Here is a 25595-nt window from a genome sequence, read left to right as displayed (position 1 = left end):
ACAATGAAATAATGAAGACAGGTGTCAAGCTCAAGTCATGCTATTTTTCATCAAAAGTCAACAGAAATTCCTACATTTAAAGGAATTAATAATAGCTCTTTTTTAGATGAGAGTCTTCAAATAAAAGACAGCGAAGAGCTATTTCTCTGCAATGCCAATATATTGCCAGTGTTGGCTAGAACCAAGGCCTCACCAAACAAAGGGCCAGCATCTTGTAAAGTACTGGGAATGCTGGGCACGGGCAAGGACCATGAAAGGCAAGGGGACATCTCAGAGAAGTCATGACCTTAGGATGATGCAGAGGATGTCTTTGTCAGGCTGGACGAGAGGGGACCAGCAGGGGTTTGTGGTCTGGGTAGAATTGTCCAGGCAAGAGTCAGGGTGGCCCTGAACCATTGTGGTGGTGTTTCTCTGGGGCAGTGCTCATCTGGAAGGGTCTGCTCAAAGCAGCAGTGGAGGGTGTGGAGAAGGAAGAAGGCTGGCTCAGGCTGCTTAATAAAGAAAAATTATCCAGAGGAGGGTAATATGTGTTTAGGGCATGTTTATGGGCAGTACCAGGGTGGAACACCAAAGCAGGGCTCAGAAGTTAACATTACTTTGATGGACTGCAAAGGAAAGGAGAATGAACTGGACAGGAGATGGTACGTGAGCTGCTAGTTTGCTGTTTGCCCCATTCCTTTTGGGAAGAAGCCACTGCTTCCCGAAGTTTCCTGCACATCACAGGCATTATGTCTTCTTTATGAATTCATTATGAATTCTTCCCACACAGTGCCTGTTTCTTCAGAGGTAGGTCCTGTAAGTCCCCTTCAGAGTGAGTAGTGCTGTATTTCAAGAGTAGTACAAGACAAAAGTTTCCAGTGCAAAATTATTCAAGAGACAGTATGGGCAGGAGGATGTTTTTCTTAATATGGTTTGGTCTCAGCCCTGTGAGACTACTTTTCATTAATGAAAACAGAGACATCCGTACAGGGTTTCAATGAGTTCAGCATGTTTAAAGCAACTTTTGAAGTTTCTTCTATACAGAAGTCTTCTCTATATATTTTTCAGAATATTTTGTTGGCAGGGGAAGGGTTGGGTGTTCTTGGTGTATTTCAAAGATTTACAGAGCAAGTAGTAAAATAACACTGTCACCTGGCAAGTTACTTGTCTTTGTCCTGTGAAAATGTTTTGATTATATCTTGCAGACAAATATTCAAGGCGGAGATAACTTGGACTTGTGATTTTTTTTTTCCCATCCCCCACTTTTATTTGGAGCACAATTCTCTGCTGTCATAGGGCTTAGGAAAAGTGATTTAAAGTGATGTAAATAAATGATGGCTATGTTACATTACTTGCCCCGCTCTTCATGTGGCCCATAGAGAAGCTTCATAATCGGTTGATTTGGATGAGAGCTTTTGAATCCTGACTTTTAAAGTTTCAGCGTTGCTGGGCTGATTAACTAAAGAGCAGCAAAAGAGTTTCGATGGCAGGGCTCTGCCAAAAGGAGCCCCCAAAGTGAGTGTTTTGTGCGAAAGCATGCCTTGCAGTTTGAGCCCAGAGTGACAATGATTGTAACACAATGCTGCTCATGTGACAGTGAGACAAAGAGGCCATTATGCACGGCTGACTGGCATCAGATCCTCCAAAAGCCAATAGTCAGACCAAGCTTGATCACCCTGAGAATGTGAACACACTGGAAGCACTTGCATGTTAAAAAAAAAAAATTTAAAAAAAAAAAATAGAAAAGAACATGTGTGTTTGTGTGTGTGCCCGCCAAGGCCTGGTTGAGTTTTAAGTACAAAATGACATAATTGGTTTGTTTATGTTTTTTTGGAAGCTGCTGTCAGGAATCAGCAAAAAACATGTAACATAGCATTGAGAGCAGACGGAGTGGGAATAAGATGGAGTATGCCAACAGGCCAAGTGGATCTTCCACTTCCTTTGCTTCTTTCCTCCATTGCTTCCTTCTGTGTGCTTTTGGGCATCTGTAGCTGAGTTTTAATTTCCTCTGAAGTGTTTACAAAATTTTAGACCGCATTGGTCTGTCAATACACGTATCTCACGATCACTGGAACTTAAGCACAAATAATGACTATGTGTGTTTGTGGGAAGCATCTGTTTGGTGTCTTATAAACCCTCTTCAAAGGGTTCAAGAGCACTTGATACATGAAGAAATGACCCTGGTGAGTTGTGAGCTGTGGCAGTCTTGGTCCCAAAGGCAGCAGGGCTGGAAATCTACTGAGTAAATAGGATACAGCAGCTGGAGTGGAGAGCTCTTCAATTAGAAAAGTATTTGTTCAAAAACAGCTGGTTTGCCTTTGCAACCTTGAGGGATGGATTGACTTCTCCAGCACATCCATCACATGGGAGGTGGCACCTGACGATGGCCAGATCACACCCTGCAGAGAGGTTTGGCCTTACTCCCTGTCTACTGCTGTATGTCACTTTCCTCTTTACTGTTTTCCTACCATAAGAAAAATTTCACAATCCGCACAGGCTGCCTGAATCTATCCCTCTGTCACCACCAAAAACCTGAGGCTGCCTCTTTCATATCCTCTTGCCTGTGAAAACCCCACTTAACTCTCTGGTCTTCTTCCCTCCCCACCTCCTCCTGCTTAGACAGCGAAACTATGAAGGCAGAATGATGATTTGGGGCCCTTTTTTCCAGAGCTGTGTGTGGGCTCCTCCGGATCTGGGGGAGCCCCCTTGGGAGGGAGCCCTGGACAGGATATTTACCAGCGGCTCCCCCGTTTAACTCGTGGCTCTGCTTGCTCCGTAATGGAGCTTTCCTGCCTTTTTAATCCGCGCCACATGCGGGTGACCCGAGCAAACCCTGTGGGAAGACAGAAGCCCTGTTGTGTGTTTGTAGAGCAGTTGCTCGGAAGCTGATGTACAGCTGTGGCCGGGCTTGTTTGGAAGTGAAGAGTAACTTGATCTTTTAATCTTTTTTTTTTTTTTTTTTTTTTTTTTTTTTTTTGTCCTTCGTCTTTTTTTTTTTTTTTCCCCCTCCCCAGACTGATGTTGCAGATAACAACTGTTTCTGAAGGGTACCTGCCAATGAGATTGAAATGTGTATTTTAAATTGAGGGGTAGAGTTCATGAAGATTTGATCAGTCTGCAAAGAATGTCACTTCTGTTTGGGTTGTTTTATTATTTTTTTAAATTATTTTACCCAGTTTCATTTCTTTCAAAATAAAAGGTGTAACTGTAGAGAAGCTGAGAGTCCAGTTTTCTTACTTGCATTGAGTAAACCAGGAGTGACTCAAGTGAGATCAGAGTAGCTGAGGTGGAGTTCATGATGCCAGACCCATTGTTTGTGCATCTTAGGATCTATGAAGACACACACATCTGTGTCATCCAAATATACCAAAGCTGCCTTCACCAAAGCCAGAACAACTGGCCTCATTTAATAGATAATTAAGTTTTTCTTTTAGAAAAAAGTGGAACTGCCATCACTGTGATGGACTCTGCTGAGAGTGCATAGGGTGCTCTCTGTGCTTTGGGGTTGGTTTGGATTAAAGGCACTACACATTGCAGGTTCTTTAAAAGAGAAGATGGTTCTGAAGGAAAAAATCACTACTTCAAGGGAACCTGTTTACACTCTGAACCCACAAAAGACTGCATTTTTAATTATTGAATAAGAGGATAGGGTGAGGAGTTGCTGAGAGAGTAAAACAAAAACACAGCAAGAGAAAAGCTTCCTTGTTTTAAGTATCCCCACTGCTTGTCAGTAGATTTTTCAATCTGCATAACCCATTTCAGGGAGCTGTGAGACTTAATCTCATCTCTGGAACAATATTGTTCTTCTGCAACTTTAATGCACTTTTTAGAAATGCTACATTCTTTCTTGCTGAACACTAGTTCATGCCAATTTGCATTATGTATGAATAATGACAGCCAGGATATGCATTCATGGTAAGTGAACCTCAAAGGATGCAGTGGTTTGGGGTTCTGGTCTGCACCACTAATATGCAGGAGAAGATTTTGTTTTTTTTTTTTTGTGCTTTTGCAGATGCCAAACTTTCTGTGTGTATTTTGAGAGTGTATCAACTTCAGAAAAGAGATTTTTGTTTGGCTTGTTTGCTGAAGTCGTGTGGGGATGCAGGGAGGAAATGCCCTTTCTCATCTAGCAATGAGACAAGTTGTGAAGAAACCCTGAGGTTGTTGCTGCTGCCTTTTGGTCTGTATGAGGAGGTTTTTGGGAATTAAGTAGAAATCCATTGCAGTCACTCCAAAAATGTCCAGTGCCACTGAGTGATGTTTCTGGAGCCTGCCTTCTAGATACACACTTTAAACTTTTATCTTCTTCTCTTGTGGGAGTCTCTACATTGACTTTTGAAAATTACCCTGCTTTGTGTTTCATGGCCTATCTTCAGGGAAATAGCAAAGCTTTAGTACACTGATGTTTTCTCTTAGGCTTATATGTGTGTGTTTTTTCTTCATTGCTGTTTCCAACAAGAAAACCAGTGGGAAAAACAAGCAAAAAACCAGACTGATGAGAGGGAATTATTTGCCTCTTCAGAGATGACCCAAATCTGTAAAAAAATTCTCTCAGTCGTGACATTGGGTGCGGTGGTGGTTCCTTTGTAAATGTTTAGGACCCAGAAGTCTGTGTTTCATGATTTGCTACACCCAGTTAGTACCATCAGCACGATGCTCATGTCATTGCCATCATGGCAGGATATCAAACTGGAGGCATGGATCCCGGGCGTGGGTTGAAAATGGAGACCAACAGACCTAAATTCTGTTTCTGTTTCAGCCCTGCTGTTGACTTGTTTTGTGAAACAAGATTAACACTTAGACAGACGGGAGCTGAATACTTTCCATGTACAGTGTGGCCTCAAGAATAAAAGGCTAGTGTTAGAAGAAGTGTTGTAAATCTTATAGGGAATTATGTCAATTAAAATACTGTATGTGAGATTATTACATAATGTGTATCTCAAATAAATGTGCTTAAGTGAGTGCTATTTTTTGCTGTATTCACTAGGTTGAGGGAAACAGACATTTGCAAAAGAAAAGAGATCTCAAAGTAGAGTGCCATGTGGAAACTTTCTGGACCCCCATGTGGCATGGAGCAGCCTTGAACTGCTGAGAGTGCAACAAAAACCTTCAAACAGTGACAAAGAGCATCTGCCCTGGCTTGTCTCACCCATTGGGGCAGACTCCTTCCAAAAAAACAGTCACTTGCTCTCCTGGAGGGGGAGAATCAGTATCCCAGTCTGCCCTCCAGAGAGAAGACAGATTTACACATGGATTAGTTCAGTGGGCAGCTGACAGGTTGGGTCAGGCTCAGTGCCCATTGCTTGCCCAGCCCACGGTGGACAGCTTTGCTTCAGCTTCCAGCACAGAACCATCCTTCTGCCTTTCAGGAGTGGATGCAATGGGTATTGGTGTAGTTTTTGTTGCTCGTGCACATGTACTTTTACCTTTCTTTGCACTCTCTGAAGCAGCAGAGAAAATTGGTAAGAGAAGGTCAAATAATCCCTTGCTCCTTATTGGGTGATGTGGATGAAAAGTAGTTTTCAGCAATACTGCAGCTGGCCTGTCTGTCTTCATGCTTACAATAGCAACATACATTTCTGTGCTCTTGGTAGAAAGCCTGTGTGAAATTGGAAAGAAGAAGTTAGCTGAGGGAGAAAGTGTCATTTTGCTATGTCAGGACAGTAGGTGCTAAGAGTTTGGGTTCTAGAGCCAAAAGAAAATCAGCTGGTCATAAAATCAGTTATTGGCCAGTTCAAGGTAGGTGGGATTTTCACCTGGTATCATGATCTGTGGATTTCAGAGAAAGGCAGTTCCTGAGCTCAGGTTTCATCCCAAGTTTCCGTGCAGATCAGAGGAGAGTGTCCATTCCATTTTTGCTCTTCCCTCGCTGTGATGGTCCAGTCCCTTTGCAAATGCTGTGCTGTTTGTCACTGTCCCCTCAGCCCTTTGCTCATCTGCTGGCAAGGTAAGGCAGTAGATGCACCACTGAATGTGAAATTTCACAGGGTGCAATTTCCAAATTCTGGGTTGCTCTCATCCATTAATGAGAAATGACACATTTGCACATTGAGGTAACCACTGCTCTTCCTTCTGAAAATGGGGACTTCTTTTAATTTATCTTTAAGAAAGGAAGAAAAAAGGAGGCACAATTTGCAATACTTAGTTTAATTGTTAATGAATGACTGAACCAAGGCCAACGTTCCTGTAGTTTTAACTGAGAGGCAGCAGAAGCTGTAACAGAGATGCTGCTAGTGCCAGTTGGGCTATAAGTTATAAGTCTACTTTACAAAGTTTCCCTGTTTTCTGGCACAGTCTCTGACACATACACTCCAGTCAATCAAAGTAAAGTGCCTAATAACAGATGTGGCAATTAAGCTGAAGAATTCTGTCTCTCTCGCTTAATTTTTATTACAGAGAATAACAGAGTACCTCATTAAACCCAGCATCATAGAGTTGGGTTTGTTTTTTTTTTTAATTTGGCATACAAATGTCTGCAAAAATTAGATCTCTGAATAGGGTGCCTTGTTACGAAAGGTGCTTTGTCTGACAATGATATGGACAGACCATTTTTCTATGACAGATATGTGCTTGTGCTACTGCTGTCCTTTTGCACGCTGCAGAGGTACAGGCTTAAAGAAGTCAACATGTGTCCTGAAGGACGATATTTTGTGGGATTTAGGGCCTTCTGTTCAAGTTGATAAGAACATGGTCTTGATTTTTCTGGGTTCAAATTACACTGCCCTCAACTGAAATCAGCAGCAGGCACTTAAAAAGATTTCAGATAATCTGTGTAATGCAGGTAAATTAACATATTAAAGTAAGAGAAATTTTCTTGATGAACAGTATTAATTGCAACCTGAAAAAGTTGTCTTCTGATTGTTGGAGCTTCGAAGGTATTTGCCATCGTCAGTTTCTTCTACTGATGTATTGGGCACTCTTTAAAAAGGCCTCTGATTCATCATTATACAAACTTAATTAAAGAATTTAATGGTTTGAGTTGCTCTAAAATTTATGGTTAGAGAAGACTGATACTGATATAAATCAGAACAGGAAGCTTTGATATGAAATTACTCTGTTAGTATGAAAGACATAAAATTACAAAGTTGTTTACTTGGTCATTCCTAGAAAGAATCTGCTTTTTTAATGCCTGCCACAAGTGTTAGTAGCAGTTTTATTTCTTGGAGGTTTTATTTATTCACTGAAGCACAGCATCTTGTCCTAAAGCTGCAGCTGGTACTCTAGGGGTGTATTGAACCAGTTTATGCCTGTGTACATTCTTTGTCTTTTTTTTACATTCTACATCTAAACCTGCATGTTTATATATCCTCAGTGTGCAGAAAACTTGCAGACACCACTGGCACCTGGCAAAGTTGAATTTCTCCCCAGGAATTATTTTTTCTTCTGCTGGCACATAGGGAGTACTAGTATTAGGTACTAGAATTAGACAACTGCAAACATGTTTTAAATTTGTATTAATGTTTACAGAGGATGTAATGTGTTTAAGCCAGTTTACCATGAAAACCACATACTTTGCATATTACTCACTCTGTAGGCCTCTTGAGGTTTTGTTGTAATCCCTGTGAAAGTTCTTCAAGACAGAAGTTCTTCAAGACTTAAAGATAGGATTTATCCCTTTAATTGTGGGTTTGTTAAAAAGCTAGATTTAACCAGTCGCTTTCAGTTTTGAATTATGTTCTTCCATTTTCCCCTTTGAGTGCAGGAGCACTACATCCATTCCAACCTCTGCAAATCACCAAAATAAAAGATGGAACTGAGTGAATGAACTGTCAAAGGAAATGCTTTTGCCTTCCCCATTCTTCTGCTAAAATGTTTTGAATTTTCTTTGTAGGGTGGTGGTTGTGGTGGCATGTGAGGTTTTGTGCAGTGAATCACAGATGCTTTGATTGCTGGAGGTGGAAAAACTGATCCGTAATGCATTGAAATGTTTCAGAAGCTGTTAGGGGGAAATGGTATCAGAATTAATTAATTCTGTTTTTTTTAAGCACATCATTTGAAACATGAAGTTTTTAAGCTGTGGTAAAGATTTACAGAAGTGTAATGCTTGGTGTAAATCATGAAAACAGGATCTAGCTGGAAAGAGAACTTTGTTTTCTGCTGGGCATTACATGCAAAATGGCATTTCACTGGATGATTAACAAGGGCAAATGTACTGAAGCAGAGTTGCCAGCAATTTTTTTTCACAAGCTATAGCATCTTCTTAGCATCTAGAAGTTGTAAACAAATGCAGGAGTTCAGATGTCTGATTTTCATAATGAGAGGGTCCAGTGAAAGGCTGTGACAAGAAAGGCTGCAGACTGAAGAATTTTGCCAGTGATAAGAGAGGCTGTGTCTAGGAAAGGGAAGAATCTAATGTATGGTGAAAATGTGTATGGAAAAACAGAAAGTGCATTTCATGGGGGAGGGAAGGAAACAGAGGCTGTCTTTGAAGAGGGCTGGAAAGCAGAAGACTTTTAAAGGAAGGTGGGAACATTTGAAATTGATCCTAAATTGCATAGGAAGCTAAAGTAATTATCTGAGTCCTTTGACTGTGCTCTTTTATATCCTGGCAATAAACTGGAAGTGACACGGTGTCTGGAAGGCTGGTAATAGGAAAAGAGGGGTCACAGAAACTTTGTTCAAGAGAGGGTAAAACCATGAATGATAATTTCCACAGCGGTGGAACCGGGGCATTGGTGTATTTAGGCAACCACAGGATTGTCCCAGGCAACTTGTCAGCAACCACAAAGTTTTCACAGTTACGTCCATGAGTGCAATGTCCTTTTTTTATTATTTGCATTAGGAAAAAAAAAAAAAAAGGCAGAAATCTATATGCTGTATGGCTGAGGGACTATGACAAAAGTTTGACTCAGATATCTTTGTTGGGTAACTCAGTAATAAAACTTTCATACATGGTAGTAATAGTTTATTTCAGAAATAATTCTCCTTTAAGACATACATTTAACCATTTTCACTTAATTCTATAGTTTTCTAGCCCTGTACTATTAAAATAGACTTGGGGTTAAAATAAAGAGATGTTTCAATAAGGAATACATTTTTTGAAAAAAAAAATTTAAAATATATTAATTTAAAAAAAAAGAAGGAGGGGGAAGCAGAGGAGGATATGATATTTGTCTCAAGCCTATAATGTACAGAGTCTATTAAATTATGTTATTTGCCTTCTTTTGCTGAGAACTTTTAACTCCCAGCATCCACCCTGGGAAAGATGCCTAGGGCTGAGAGGTGACATCTGTGTATGGACCTGACACAGTTTTTCATGTTTCACCTGAAATGTCTTGTGTCAAACAAGCAAATCAGAATTTATGTTCAAGGTGCTGTTTCATCTTCTCAAAGTGTGCTTTTCAGAAACTTTGGTTTGGATTCTACACAGTTTTACCTGTCTTTATTTGGTAAATTTTCATTTGGGTGAGAAACAAAAAATAAAAAGCAGTGTATTTAGTCAAAGATTTTTGTCAACAACTCATCCTGCTGGCTACCTGTGGAAGTAATCTTTAAACATACAATACCATGCTCCATAGGTAACCTTAATGGTTCAACACCTGTACTTGTTATCTGCCTGGAAAAAAGGGAAATACTTTCAAGTGAAAAGGCCCTAATTTATCAGACAATGACAGCTACAGTGAAGTGACCCCATGTTTGTGATGTTTGGCAGCCTTCCTCTGAGGAATAATAATGAGTCCATCTGCAAAGTATCTGGCATGCTGGCATCTGTCTTTACCATGCCTTTACCAAGCCTTGTGCAGACTTGACTTGCACTGAACTGTCCTTTCCTGCCCTTTTAATGCTAATTTGAGGGAGAAGAGGACTGGTAAGTGGATATATGGCCCCTGCCAGCTTAGCAGCTTCACAAACTCTCACTGAATGGCAGCGAGTGAAGTCAGCAGGCCAAGGACAATCTTGCTTTTCAAGAGGACAATTCCTAGAAGAAACTCTCACGATCTTTTGCAGTAAGAACAGGTCTTGTAAAAGATGCTGCTGAGTGTTCTGCAGGGAAGGACAGAGTGCTTGAGGACCTTGTTGCAACATTCCCATGCTTTTGGGTCTGTGCTGCAGCATGATCCATGCTATCCAGCCACCCATTGCATCTGGAACTGTGTGGCTTTACTACTGCAAATCCACATGTTTGCTGGGTGGTAAAGATTCCTGTTTCCTCCCATGTTTGCAATGATCTTAATTCATTCTGTGCTTGTAATTGCAATGCAAGAGGTTGTTTGATGCTTACAAAACAATGTGCATTGTGGCAGCTCCCAACCTCTCCAGGTTTCCACCAGAAAATGCTTAAGAAGGAAAAAAAAGTTTAACTCAAAAATTTACTCCAGTTTACAGTTTTAATATAGTTTGAAGGCTGCTCTCTGTTATTTAAGATCAGGTAATATATTGTTGCATTTATATTTCGTAGGAATGGTAGAGAGATTCATTCTGTGAGATTATAGCATTACCATGAAATAAAGGACTGTGATGCTGTAGCTTTCAAAACTGGTAATTGCATCACTCAGGGGCAAATAAAGCCTGGTCTCCTCCAGACTTGTGCATTATCTCTGGATTCTCTGGAACTCCACAATTCAGGACTTCTTTCCCTCTCTTGCTTCCTGTTTAAGTGACCAATAAATTTACAAGTTATTGGGCATGAGGCCAGAACACACAGACAAACACTGTGATTACATAAACCTCATTTTCTTAGAAGCCTCTGATAATTAAAGAGAGACTGAAAAATAAAAATGACCTAATCTAATAACCAAAGAAGAATGGTCACTGATTACTGATTTATTTTTCTTTGCAGCGTAACTTGAAAAAAGTAGCAGCATATCTGTCTCCATCAAAGAGACTTGTTCCAGGTCACTCAGCCTTTGATTTGTTTATTCTTCAGACACCAATCTAAGTGAATTGCTTTTCTCACATCCATGCTTATCCCATCCTCAACAACTTTGGACTCCACAAATGTGTCAGTCTGTTTCACAGTGAGGTTTGAAATAAAGCAGCCCAGGTGAAGAGGGTCAGATCTGATTAGGCGGCATCAAGAAGGGCTCTTATCATCTCTGACCATGGAGGGTGTTAAAGTTTAGGGCCCTTCAGTCTAGGGCACTATTGGGTTATCCTTTAGCAAACTCTCATGCTGGCTGTGCAGATCCCACACATTTTCTGTCAGCCCTGCCAGCTTGGTCTGTCCTGAGCTCCCCGTGACAGTGACAATCAATGCTGCCTTTGGAGTGATATGTTTTGAGGATTTGGGAAAAGACCAGTCAGTTTCCATTTGCTGTGACTGTACATCTTCAGCCAGCCTAGGGTCTGTGTGATAATGCTCCTAATTCAGGTTATTTTGTATTTGCTTTATGAGTGAGATTTCATGTGACAAGGTGTCAAACTGATTTACTGATTTCCAAAGGGAAAACGCCTTCTGCTCTGCATCCATTAATTCTCTAATGTAATCGATAAAAGCAATCAGTTGTGGATTTTTTTTTTTTTCACAGAAGCTAACACGGGATTAATCATCATTGACAAGATTAGGTCAGATTCAAATTTTGCTCTGCCTGACATCAGTCGTGAGAGAGATGTTTTTATAAGCAAATTGTGTCCCTGGTAGAGGAGCTGAGCCTCAGGAGCAAAGAGTGTTGTGGAAAAGACTCTGTAGGAAGTGAAAGACCAAACAATTCCTCACCCAAAAATGGTTTAAAAAACTCTTTTATCTCATGTGGAGCTGTAGTTTCCAATTGCAGTCACCAAGTCTGTGTGGGCACCTCTGGAGAGAGTGAGGGCAAGGACACCGGCAAGGGGCTTTGAACAGATCACTGTGTGGTTTACAATTCAGTCTGAAATTTGAAGAAATCTTTGAGGAGAAGATTTCTTTTGAAGTAGCACATGCTATACATGCAGGTTGATGCCATGTCAGTGCAATTAAGAATAGCCCATGGGTTTGCAGCCCAAAAACATTTTGATGTCCCTGTGCCCTACCACTGCAGAAAGGCAGGACTGAATGCTGTAAAACCTTTGAGATGCCACACAAACTCTCACTGCTCTGGAGTTTGTCCTCTAACTAAATGGCCCGTTCCTGCTGCATTTTTCATGTTTCAATGGTAAAAATGCTTTTGCAACAGTAATGGGAAAGCTGCATCAGCATTTCCCTTGGTCTTGGGTCCATTATGTCATGTTAGCCACTGTGTCGTACTATTCTCTGCTGCTCATGCAGTTCTAATCCTGGTTAATTCTCTGGCAGCACTTGATTTTGCTGACCAAAAAATATTTGTTTGCAGCCTTGAGCTACCTTCACTTCTTCCGCAGTGTCCATCATATCTTCCCCTGCCCCCCTCAGCTCCACCTGTATTTATCTACCTTTTATTACAAGAAATCTGTGCACCCTCAGCTTTGCCTGTGGCTCTGCTCTGGGTGGGTGGAGAGATTAATTTTGTGAGCATGTTGTAATTTTCACCTCATAAAGAAGAATAATTTTTTTGCCTCTTTTTTTAGTCATCTGTTCTTTCTCTGGTTTTGATCCTGAAATCTCCGTGGGGGAAAAAAAACTCTCAAACCAAATAAAAACTGTCAACACAGTTACTAGTGGCAGAGAAAGTGCCTAAAAATCTCAGATATTGGGTATTAATGGTTAACTGTCTGTGTTTACACATACATAGTGCACATACATGATTTTGCATCAGCTTACTAGTGAGACAAATGCAATTTATGTAGTTGCTCAAGTTTAAATGTATTTCAGGAGACTACCTGTAATTTATGGGAGTATATTTTGTACACTTTTTACACCATTTTAAAATGAGCTTGTTAGTAATTATAATAAACCTTGAGGTGATCAGGTTTATTTTTTTTAGAATGACTGTTATTGATTATCTGATTTTTTTATAAAATAAATATAAAATGAGTTAAATTTCCTTAATTAGCTGACGGAGATTAAGAGAGTACTCTACAGTTGTTTCATGGAGATACACTGCTTTCCTGTTAAAATTTTTAAATCATGGGTATGGATTAAAGTTGAGGGAAACAGAGAAGTCTGACCTGAGCAGACACTGGTACTGCCTTGAAGTTCCTGCCTGAAATAGGAATAAAGATACAGCTTTGTCAACAAGAGGTTTTGCCTCAAATGCTGTAGAAAAAATTAACAGACAATAAGATTTTAGTGTTCTGTTGTGGAAGGAAGTCCTGGTGGTGAAACACCAAGGATTATTTTAAATTTGTTGGGTTTTTTTTTCCTGTGTCGTGTATATACTAATTTGCACAGGGAAGGCATTCCTCAAAATGAGCATTTTCAGTACTTAAACTACAGGTTCTGTGTACATGTAGATAATTGAAATACTCATGTTTTATTGGGTGAGATAATTTGAGCAATATATGGTATGAAAAGTGAATCTCTGAACAGTTGTTCTTGGTGCAAACCATAGGCAGCAAGAGTTAAATGAGTCATCTACATCTTTTATTGCTAATATCAACACTTCAGCAATGCTAATCAGCTGTACTGATTTTCTGTTTTGATTTTCCTTAATAATTAAGCAAAAGATCTGGAATGCAATCAAGTTTACTCTAGGGGGTTCATGCAAATTTTTTTTTTATTTTAAATTTTGTTAAATGTATCCTGAAAAAGGAAAGTTGCTGAAGTCAAGAATAAAAGAAAGAAAAAAGGGAAAATACCATTTACAGTCTGCTTAATCAGAGTGAATATTTTCAATGAAATCACAACTTCACTGCAATTATTAGGTGAAAATACAGCTGCTGTTGAAATAACTGCACATTGACTGCTTTGCTGTATGCAGAGAAATAGTTACAGACCATGAAATACCTTTCAGCAGCCTGATTTTTAAAGAACAATTCAGCAAAATAGGATCATCTCTGTATCCTCCAGTACCTTAAATATAATAATTTCATGTTGTGAGCTTTTTTTATGTTGACTTCTGAAGTAAGAGTTAAGTAAAGTAAGTTTTGTCTCTTTTTTTTCCCATGGTCTTGTGGTCTTCTTTCTCATATAATAAAGTGATTGACTTATAACTTGCTTTATTCTGTTCCATAATATTTAAAGTAAGAAATTGCTATTTCTGCATTAATTTGCTCTGTTAAAAATATTTTTATTAAATCAAACATACTTATTAGAAATTATTTTCTAATTATTTTCATTTATTACATTGAATTATTTTCATTTACTACAGATTAGACCCAAGAATCTAATTTTTTTGTTACATCTGTTAGAATCAGTGTGTAAGTGAGGAAATAAGGTCAAATGTTCACTGAAACAGAAATGTAGCTTAAGTCATTACAAATAAATTACATGTTAATAGCATTCCTTCTGGCATTTGTGGATTAATGGCCAGTTGCATTAAGAGTGTTTCCAGCATGCAAATTAAAATAATTTACTTAGTAAAAGTGTTAGGATAATCTTTTCAGACCTTCATGTTACTACAACAGCTTCCTTTAATGAATGTTTATTCTGTTTGGAAACCGTACAGCCAGCTGAGGAGGGGGAATTAAATTTTGGGGAATTCTAGTTTAAGGAGCAGTGACAGAGCAGGGTGAGGCTGTGGTGGCCGTGGCAAGGCACAAACCCTTCCTGTAAATGAGGGATGTGCAGGGCTCCTGGTGCTGTGTCACAGCTGAGCCTCTCCACTCTTGTGGTCTTGAGCAAGTGCCAGCCTTTATTCCAGACCTCAGCTCTGGCTCTGGGAGTGGGCAGAGCCTGGCTGAGCACTCCCAGCCTGGGTGGCTGCATCTGGAGGGGACAGCAGGACCTCTGAGGGGCAGTTTGCCACCAGCTGACCTCGTGGGGAACGCCTCCATTTGGGCTCTCCTTCCAAAGTGGGCATGGTGTTGCTGCTGCTGGGAAAGCAGTGTGTGTTCCTTGAGGCGCCCCTTCCTTTAGATTAGTGATAGATGGATCAACATTGTAGTCTTCTTTAAATTCTGTATGGTATTGCTAATGTACTATTTCTTTTTCTCCTCGCAGTCACCTCTTTGGAAAGATGGTTCTTCATTTCAACTCCCTTTTTGGCCTCCCTGTCATACTCCTCCTGTACCACTGGATGGGTTCAGCTGTGTCTTTGAATCTGGAAGATCCCAATGTGTGTAGCCACTGGGAAAGGTAACGCTTTCCTTTTGGAAAAATAAGTGATGTAAATTCTGATGTAATAATTTTGCTTTGCTTTGCTTGGCATGCTTCAAATTATTGAAGGCTTTTAGCTGAGTTTAAAAACAAGGGAAAAGAATTCATTTTACTGCAGGGGCAGGTGAGTTCATGGATAAGTAAAAGACTATTTAACAGTGGGCTGAAATGCATCTTTGCCTTGGGGGTCAGGATGCAAAGAACCAGTACTAGCAGTGTTACACAACCATCTAGGTACTAGAAGTGAGTAAAAATAGCTCTTTCCAATTTAGGTGAAAAGAAGTTTTACATATGCAAAATATAATTAACCATATTGGAATTTGGCCAAATTTGATTATGCTGATTCCTTCCTATTCAGCACTCACAGGATCTGAATTAAGATTTGTTGTTTAATTATTTTGATGAGGTTCAAAAATTTATAACATGCAAAATGAAATTCATCATCAATGTAGTTGGTCTTGCTTGTTCATCCAATTTCATGTGAATTGCAAAAAGCCACGATGAGTTGGGAGAGGTTGAGCCTCAAGCATCTGCTGAACTTCTTTCCTTGTGTAAAGGTTATGATAGTGGAAACAAGACTTCTGGTGTCATTATAACTGTTGTGCCTGTAATTGATCAGCTGGTCCGTGAGAAAATCTTAATTTTCACAGTTCACTTGAGGACATCAGTATTTCCTGCACTTAATGTAAACTGTGTTGTGTGCTTACTCATGGGGAGTGCTGCTGAGCCACTGTACATTTATTTTTGATTGTTATAGCTGAATCTTTACAAAGAAAATTGAAACTTGTATTTACTTTTTAATAAAGTCTCTCTATTAAAAAAACCCAAACCCAGCACATAAGAACATTCCTTGGGAATTTACCTCAGCTTCAGGTAAAGGATTTGGCACCTCTGCCTCAGCTGCTGTGTGCAGTTCATGCAACTGTGTGTGTATGAAGTAGTCACCATATTAAATACCTGTTTGCAGTAGCCAGGAATTTGTCTGCAGTGTTACTGGGTACTGTCCTGTATTGTGTGTGCTTTGTTTGCAGTTTTTGTAGATAGAAGTGGTTTTGGGGGAAGCTACAACATAGCGAAAGCAAAATGGGAAAAAAAACCCCAAATATAACTATTTGCACTACATAATATAATTCAAAACAAGCCAATCAAAGTCCGCAGAGGGAAAAATACACCCAAAAATGTATCCAGTGAGCATGCCCACTTTGTTGCATGAACTTTTTTTCCTCCTTGTGCTCACAACCAGAGCAGAGCTCCAAATAAACTCAGTGAAACATTCACGCTGCTGCCCAAAGCAGGTGACAAATGGACAGAAGTATGAAAGGGCAAAGCACCAGACAGAAGCTCTTGACTGCCCCTGTCACTGATGTATGCTTTAAATAAAAAACAGACCTCAGTCACTACTAAAATGGTGAGAAGGGGTGGGTAGAGAGTGCCCTGCCTCAGGGTAAGAGCGCGGAGCCTCAGGCAAGCGCCAGCATCCCACTGATATTTTGTTGGGCTGGGACAGCTGGGTGGATTAGGGCTGCTAATTCCTGCTTTCCCTTCTTACAGGAAAACAGGGAGCAGGGTGTGTGCATTTAGGGGTGAGTGGCTCTGGATGTGCTTCCCCTTAGGCGTAGACGGTGACAGCAGGATGAGGAGACCGTGGCTGTCACCCTGCACCGAGGGCTCAGAGCTCAGAGAGGGTGTGAGGGGAGGAGAGGGAGAGCTGGGTGAGCTGTTCAGTGTTTTGGCTGGTCCTGGGAATCAGTCCTGCTGCAGGAGCTTGCCACGCATTCCTGTATTTTCAAGCTCCCTTGCGCAACCCAGGAATGGCTGCCAGCACAAACAGCCTCTCAAAGAGTTTTCTAGGATGATTCAATATTTTCCCCTTTTGAGACAGGGCTCTGCTCCTCTTGTCCTACTGGCAGCTTTGGAAGCTCTCAGCATGGATTTGTTTCTAGGACACTGTATAATTGTGTAACTTGGCAAAAAATAATAGTAGGATTTCGTATAGTATTTCTGGGGGTGTGGTGTGGGTGGTTCTCTGTTAAAAATTATCCAGTAAGCAGAAGAAATTATGGTCTTCAGTATTCATTAATTTCTGATTGCTGAGTAGACTGTTTGGTGGTATGCCTGTAATGTAATTTTTCAGTAATTACTACTCAGGTATATTTCTGTGTTAACATTCACTTAGTATATAAGTGCACTGGATGTATTCTTATAGGCCCATTTTTTTTCTTGTAAAAACTTGATCCCTATAGGATCAAGTTTTTTTACAAGAAATTTCTCAAAAAGTCCTTTTTTTTCTATTTTGAATGATAATAGAAGAAACCTCATTTTCTGTCTCCTTAACTAGTTGTTCAATTATCCAGTTGATTAATAAAATTTTCTATAGGAGAACACCTAATATGCACTACTTCCATTTGCTGCCTATTTGAGTTACAGCTGTTCTCATCTTAGAAAAAGTTAGGCTGACATTACATTTCTTTAAATGTCGAGTAGTGGAATTTCATCAAATGTGCTATACAGTATAAATATGATGACTCTCTGCATGCTTATTTTTCTTTGCAAGCTTTCCGTGTCATTTTTTTAGACATGAGTATTTTGTTATATTTTTTCCATTCTGTAACAGGATTCTGTAAAAGACCTAATTAAATGAGACTGTACTAAAAGGACTTGCTTGATGATCTCCCGTTTTTCTTTCTGTCTCTCCCCAGTTACTCAGTTACAGTGCAAGAGTCATATCCACATCCTTTTGATCAGATTTACTACACCAGTTGTACTGACATCCTAAACTGGTTCAAGTGCACACGACACAGGTGATGTATAAATCCTAATATTGTCAATTTGCTGACATGTTTAAGATTCTTGACTCAAAATCAAGCATCGTATGTAGGATTTTTTAGCTGTAGTGTCCAACCCTGTCTAACTGCTGTGATCTGTGTCAGCTGGAAAATGCCTGTCCAAGCAATGTCACATACATTTTATTAGCAGGTTGGGGTGTTCTATCCCATGGAGTGCTAACAGAAAGCAAACAGCTTGGGAAAAACTAAATTCTCCAGACCCGGCAAGGTGTATTTGTTCAGAAATATCACAGGGAACCCTTGTTGCTTGCAGTGTTGTGTTCTGGGGGAAGTGAGTGTATGCTGCTTGAAAGAAAAGTAAAAGGATTTGTTAAAGGAAACTTCCTGTGCAAGCAGAAAGCAGCAAGCAAGGATTGAATGAATAAAAACTGGTGACATCTGTAAAGAGCATTTTCCTCAGAGGAATATGCCCATGGGTATGAACCATGACAAGTGAAAAAGTCCCCATTTTTTCCTGTTTCCTGGCACCCATGAACCTAAGGCATGTCAGGGAGACCCTTGGACTCTTAAAATTAGCAACAGATAAATCGAGACAACTTGGAGCACTTCCTTTCTTTTCTTATGACACCTGAATGCTTTTTAAAATGTCTAAGAACACAACCTGTCTTGTTTCTGAACCAAGGCATGTGACCAACGCTCCTTCCTCTCTTTAGGATCAGTTACCGCACTGCCTACAGACACGGTGAGAAAACGATGTACAGGCGCAAATCCCAGTGCTGCCCTGGATTCTATGAGAGCAGGGAAATGTGTGTCCGTAAGTTCAGCTTCTCGCTGTCACTTTTTTGGCTTTGAAACTCCACCGCTGTGCTGGTGGGACTCCCCAGAGTTGCTCCCAGAGTTCCAGGAGCTCGGTTACTCGCCAGTGATGCATTTGCAGCTCTCGTTGGAGCCAGCTGGGGCTGAGCAGATGCAGGTGAAAGGAATGGTTGGATTTCAGGTGTCTTAGGTGGCCAGCCAGCTTTCATGTGGTTCCAGCTAATGATCATGTGGAAAGTGCACTGTGCAAGCATCAGTGTTTTGAACACAAGGTTTAAAACCATGAGGGACGTGGAAGACTTTTCTCCTCGGAGCAGACCCCAGCAGATCCTCATGCTGAACCTCTCTTGGGCATACAGGGGTTTGTAACAACTCTCGGGAGGTCTCAGCACCTTTTCTGGGTGGCACATTCCTCTGTCTCCTCATCTAACCCAAAATTGGGAAAATTTGTGGCCGGGGAGTCTGGAGGCAACCTTGGCTCATTTCTTTCGCTCTCTCATTTGGCCTTGTGCAGACCTAGGGAGGTCTTAAAATGGTGTTTGATAAGAACATTTTTTATGTCCTGGAATTTGAAAAAAAAAATCTTTGATCCAAAACATTTTCTGCTTGTGCAAAAAGCAAGGTCAAAATATTTTTTAGAAAACTAATATATCTGATAGCAGATTGGCAATTATTTTAACTTTTTTTTGTAATATGTACACATTAAACTTACAAGAACCAATTTCTGACTACATTTGGTTATTATACAGCATGTGTGAATAATGATATTTAATTTTTTAGTAGGTAGTATTAGGTAGAATATTTTTTGAAGTGTGTTACAGTTTGACTCGTGATGTGATGACAGGTGTGATGGTGATTCTCTTATGTGACAGCAGCTTTTACACAGCTATAGCACATGTAGTAAATTCATTGTGTTAACACAATGATATTCAGAACCTGAAAAGTTAAAATACCATTGGACATGCCAATTTTTTCTGTTACTACATGAAAATATGCCTGATAATGATACTCAGCACATATCTGCTCTGACTTCTGAAGTGATTGTGGAATGCCTTAGACTTTAAATTATGTGAAAATTCAGGTCCTTCAGTGTAGCTGAGTTTGCATTTATTTGACCTTGGAAGAAAGAGAGAGACCTTCAGTTTTCATAATCTCCAGCTGGAGCATTTCCATTACTGCAATTTTATTTCCATGCTGGGTGGATTATTTTCTTTACCTAGTAGAAGGATGTAAGATGCCTCTAAAAGGCTAAAATCCTTGTGTTGCTGTTGATATTTTGTTGTTTGTCTGTTCCTTTATTTGACTTCTCAAGTTAGAAAAGTAAATTAGAAAAGTCTACTGTTAGATGGTTTTGGTGTGACTCAACATTGCATGAATTGAAATTTCATTGCTGCTTCTCAAAAATAATAGGAATCTGTGCCATTTTGTCTTTAGGTGGGTTGACAAGAAAGTGTATTTTAATTTTAATTCCAGCATTTTTATGGGTCGGTACTTGAACTGTTTGTAGGAGTGTAGATATCTTGTTAGTGAGTACTAATTCACTAAAAAATGTGCTTTGTGCTGTCCTCATGAAACTCCTGTTCATAGAGGATATAAATAATGCACAAATTTCTCACCTCTGTCTCCACTATTGCCAGCACCTCTGTAGAGCAGTAGGTTAACTGGACCTCAAGCTGTTGTTTTTACTCTTATGTTTAGACCTGATGCACTTTCTGAGATAATCTAAATGCAGTTTATATGCACATACAAAGGCAGAACAGTAATTCTGTGAAGTTCTGTTAAGGAGCTGACTCCTGGCAGCTCCACCCCAGGCTGAGTGATTGACTAAATTTCTTATTTATTCCAAAGGATTTCCTGCCACTTGTCTGTTACTATGAGTGGCAATCCCTAGGAGATTTGGCATATGAATGCTAGGATCAGCTACAGACAAGAAACTTTTTCAAAAAGTGCAAATTTTTTTTTTTAGCATGTTTCTGAAAAGGAAGATTTCAAAGGTTTTAAGACATTTTCTAGTGGCTTTCTTAAGGATGGGCACACAAGCAAAGGTTGGTTGTTCCTGACAGCTTGAACATTTACCTCACTTAGTTTCTAACATTGTAGTATATTTCTAAGAACCTTAGTGGAGAACTATGCCTGTTGAATTTCCTCAAAACATGAAATAGAAAATGCACCATCCATCTTAAGGTATAACTGGATACCACTCACTTTACTAGCAAATAGCCATCAAACACAGGAAACAAAGATCAAACAAGGGGTATGTTCTAGCATGATCAAACAAGGGGTATGTTCTAGCATACAGTGTAAAAATGAAGGATTTATTTGAAAAAAACATGTTTATAATGTAGTTTAATAGATAATTTATTTTTTCCCACGACAAATGCTCATTTCAATTAATTTGGAGGAAGTTGGAGTTAAACCTTGCAGTAATATAATTTATGTGCATAATCACATCCAAAGTGTTTCAATTTTATGTTAACTGGTTAATGGCTGGCTTTTCGATGTGAAAAAGCAGCAGATCCTAAAATGCATGCATAAACTTACATCAAAGATAAAAGTACATTTGTTCAAGTTTTCTTTTAACATCAGATAATGAAGGCAAGAGTGTAGAAAAGATCTTGAAAGAACAATAAGGCACAAAAATAAGGGCAAATAAGATGTAAAGGCCAATGTGCAAGAGTAAACCCAGATTGCTTTTCATACAATAATTGAGCTTTTTCTTGCAAAAAAAAGAAGACATGGCAATTTCTGCCAGGGAGTTTTTGGTGCTTCTTCACACTCATCAGTAAAAAAAGAAGACCCTTCATGCTAAGTTTTTCACCTACACCTGCATATAAGCATTTTTTTTTTAATACCATGCCCAACAATTCCATGGAAAACCAAGAGAAAGTAGTTTATCTGTTCCTGGTGTTATTCATGTCTTTTCAGCTTCTTCTAGGTGATTTTTATGTTGTCCTCACCTCTTTGTAGCTCTGTGTAGTAAATTTTGGTTCTCTCATCCCCGTGTCCACTGCAATATTCTTTTTAAACATGTTCTGTCTCTTACAGCTGTAGGATTCACTTGCCAAGAGTCATCCCAGAAGGTGTCTTTCCAAAAGAATAATTTCTTTTGGTTAGAGAATAGGTTTTTATGTCTATCCAGAATGTGGATCCATGTTCTGAGCGCGGCATGAGGGGCAGGGCAAGGAGATAGGTCTGGTTTCTTGCAAGTTCTTTGTTTTTCTGTTCTGCTCCAGCTGCCTCACAGAGGAGGTGGTGGAGCGTTGCCTCATTGTGTTTAAGGCTCAGTGGTCAGAAATTTGGGCTGGGGATGTTTGCATTCCCTGGGTTATTCCTACAAGGCCCCACACTGCGTGTTTACGGTGACCTGCTGCTGCCTCACAGCTTGCTGGCAAGGTTGTTCACACATTTGGTTTGTGGAGAGCCTCAGTGCCCAAGGCAGCACTAACTAGGAAGGAATCTTCAAAGATACAAGCGATTCACGTCAAGTTACAAGACTAATGGAAAGCTGTGATGTATTATTTAAACTCAGTCTTTCCATAACACATAAATAGGCAACAACGCTCTGTGTTAATGCCTTGCTTCATCAAATGTTTAAAAATTATTATTGTCCCTGTTGATTTCTAATGAAGATCATTTTAATGTACATCTGAAAAGCGGCTTGTTAGAAATAGTTGAGAATGAAAACTAAAGGCTATAAAGATAAGCAGTTAGTGGCTGGGATCCCATATAATCAAAATTTTTTATTTTTTTGATCTTTGTGTGGTTTTCCTTTTTCTTGGACATACTAAATGTAAAGATGACCAGTGTGCTTTATCATCTTTAACTGAGAAAAACCCAGAAGTTGCAAGTGTTTTACCTAAATACCTAATTCTCCAGAACATTTTCAATCATTCAGAACCACAGTGATTCATATGTAGCCCCATTAAACTTCTTTTTAACATCCGCTTTGTCTTTTTCCCTTTGATAACTTTACATTCATTTGTATAGCAATCAATCAGATTTCCAGTTTCTCTGGAAATGTTGGTACAAAGAAAAATCTCATCCTGTACACATTTTCTAAGTTTTATTGTTGTTTAAAGTGGAAGGAAATTATTACAGCGCATGTATTTTGGAAAATTAGGGGTACTTTGTGATTAATATGATGACAGCAAATTGTTGCTGGTCAGAGGTTTTTCCTCTTGAGTGTATTGTATTCTGTCATTGATAATGCTGGATATCAAAGTCAGTTTTTATCAAATTTCAGTTTTTTCTTAGATGTTTCAAACAAAAGGTCTGTTTCAAAGTAAGACTTATCTTAGAAACATGTTTGCGAATCATAAAAAATAAAAGAAAATAAGTGCACCCATTTGGCACTTAGAAAAAAGGTTGCAGTGATTCGTGAGGTTTGTATGTCATGCTTTACTTCAGTCGCTGTCACTGTTTGTTTATTCTTCAGTTGAACTGTGCAATCATTTGGAAAAGTTGATACTAAAATATCAGTGTGCTGCAAATCTTATTTTATCCATGCTGTTGCAAAAGAGCATTTCTTTGGATGCCTGCTGAAGTTCCCCTCTTTTTTTTTGGCGTGAGGGTTTGCTGCAGAGAGTCACGGGATGGCTGAGGTTGGAAGGGACCTGTGGAAGTCATCCCATCCAAGTTTCAGGCAGGGCCAACCAGAGCCTCTTGCCCAGGACCATGGTCAGATGGGTTCCCAGCTTGGATCATACTTTGGCTCTTTTTTCGTTAAATTGGGACCATTTCCTCGGGAGTATTTGAGTAATACTAACACAATTTTAGTTGGAATCTTCAAGCTTAGGGCAAATAGAAGAGACTGAAATAAAATATATTTTTAATAGATGCCACCAAATACACTGGTGTTTATTGTGCTTTTAAGAGGTACTTGAGACATGAAAGAACTGGGTTAGAACTGTTGTAGAGTATTTTAAAGAATATTTTTCCTAGTGGCAGGAGTTGTAATTGTTTGTTTTATTCCCTTCTCTGACAGCTCACTGTGCTGACAAATGTGTCCATGGCCGTTGCATTGCTCCCAACACCTGTCAGTGTGAGCCTGGCTGGGGAGGACCCAACTGCTCCAGTGGTGAGTTTTCACCTGCTTCTGCCTGTCTTGTACTCTTTCCATGGTGTTGTCCTCTCTTTTGGACAGATAATCATCAGTTCTGTGCTTGGGCTTCTGCTCTCTAATCAGGGCTTTTTTCTGAGTTATCAGGTTACTCTGTGTAACCTGATTTTTCTTCATTTACTTGCAAACACTGTTCCCATGTAGCAGCACTAATGAGCTTTTTTTTTTTTTTTGGCTTTTTTGTGCTCAGAGACATGCAGATTGCACAGTATCTGGAATCACAGTAAAGACATAGTTTTATTTTACATGTAAGAAAATCTCGCAGTTTTTATTTTACTAATGTGTGAAGTTCGATGGTGCCAGTTCACATTTAAAAGCTATGAGGAAAGCCTTCCTAGCAACTCTGTCCTCCTTTTTCACTCTGACACTGACTCAACCATTTTTCCCTTCACTCTTCACTCCCCGAACTCTCAATGTCTTTCCATTGTACTCTGGTCAAAATTCTCCTACTTCCTTCTTCATTCCATTTGCATGAGCAGGAGATGAGGAGAGTAGAATTGTGCAAAACACAAATCATTATCTTTTCTTCCCTTTGTTGAAATACAGTTTCTCAGAGTAATTTTCCAATTAATTATAAATCTTTATTTATTCCAGCCTTATGGCTATCTTTTAAAGATCTTTAAAAATGTATTTTTGAGGCTAACATAAAACCATATATTTTTTTACAGTCAAGTTCAAGGTGGGTCTCTGCTAGTGATTGTGCAGTTGAAAGAAACATATTTTAATCAACAATAAAAACAACTGTATTTACAAGTTAAAGTCCACAGACCTTGTAAATCTCTAACAAATAAATTGCAAAGATACTACACTGCTAATTTACTTAGTACATGATTCCTATAAAATTAACAACTCCCATTATCTTTCTTTTTAAAGAAGGGAAATGTTCTTCAGTTTTCAAACATGTTGCTATCATAATTCATCTGGAACTGATCTGTTGTTCCAGCAGCATATTTGTTGGCATGAGGAAGAATTTAACTATTTTAAAATTAACTACTACATTTGTTGTGTAGTTTTTGTGTATGCTTACATGGGATTCATGTATAGCTCCAAAGAAACACCCAAGTTTTGCATAAGGCTTCAAACTGAAAGAGCTATTGTTCTTTCACAACAGAGTGTTGCTGTAAGACTGGTCTTAATCTAATGTACTGAATTGTCAAAATAAATTGTCAAAACATGCATCTTTCTTTCTGAAAACCTTATGCATTAAGCTCTTCTGTAACTAATCAAACATGCAGAAGAAATGTGAATCATTAGACAGCACAGATTGCAAAAATACTGTTATTTACTGAGATTTTCAAGCCTGAAAGTGTGCTTTAGATGAGATAGGAACCTCTAAATCTGTCTTTGGAAGTAACCCTTCCTCTCACAGGATTTCTGTCTGGTATAATTCACTCTGGGTTCACCTCCAGCTCTATTCCTCTGCTTCTTCCTCAGCTGGTTGCCTTTTGTGTACCTTTGAACAGTGACCTCTGGAGAGGCTGGTGATCCCCTGAAGGCTCCTGGGTGACCTTAGGGCTACCTGGAACTGCCAAAATTTGTTAGGGATTACTGGTGTAGCCATAGGAGAAGGGGGTAGGCTGAGGAAGGAGATATTTCTGTGCATGTGCTACAGGAACATTTGTTCTGGGATTTATCCCCTTCTGCATGGACAAACCTAAGAAAGTTGCTGATTTCACTCATTTGTCCTTCTGAGCTTGAGAGCTGACATTTGCTGCTATCTGTTCATGATTTCCTTATCTGAAGAGCAACAGCACAGGTCAAACTGAATTGAGGAATAATGGATAATATTTCTGTTGGAAATAAC

General features: G+C 39.4%; 1 protein-coding gene across 1 annotated transcript in view; it reads left to right on the top strand.

Moving 5' to 3' along the window:
- Nucleotides 1-25595, top strand: part of MEGF10 (multiple EGF like domains 10) — an 86040-nt gene that overhangs the window by 3717 nt on the left and 56728 nt on the right. The window contains exons 2-5 of the mRNA XM_066569368.1: nt 14915-15049; nt 17770-17871; nt 18570-18670; nt 23657-23749. Of these exons, the coding sequence (XP_066425465.1) occupies nt 14931-15049; nt 17770-17871; nt 18570-18670; nt 23657-23749 (415 nt within the window). The 5' untranslated portion in view covers nt 14915-14930. The remainder of the gene's footprint in view (nt 1-14914; nt 15050-17769; nt 17872-18569; nt 18671-23656; nt 23750-25595) is intronic.

This window comes from Molothrus aeneus, chromosome Z (assembly GCF_037042795.1).
Source record: "Molothrus aeneus isolate 106 chromosome Z, BPBGC_Maene_1.0, whole genome shotgun sequence".
NCBI classification, from domain to species: domain Eukaryota; kingdom Metazoa; phylum Chordata; class Aves; order Passeriformes; family Icteridae; genus Molothrus; species Molothrus aeneus.
This window is presented reverse-complemented; position numbering and strand designations above follow the sequence as displayed.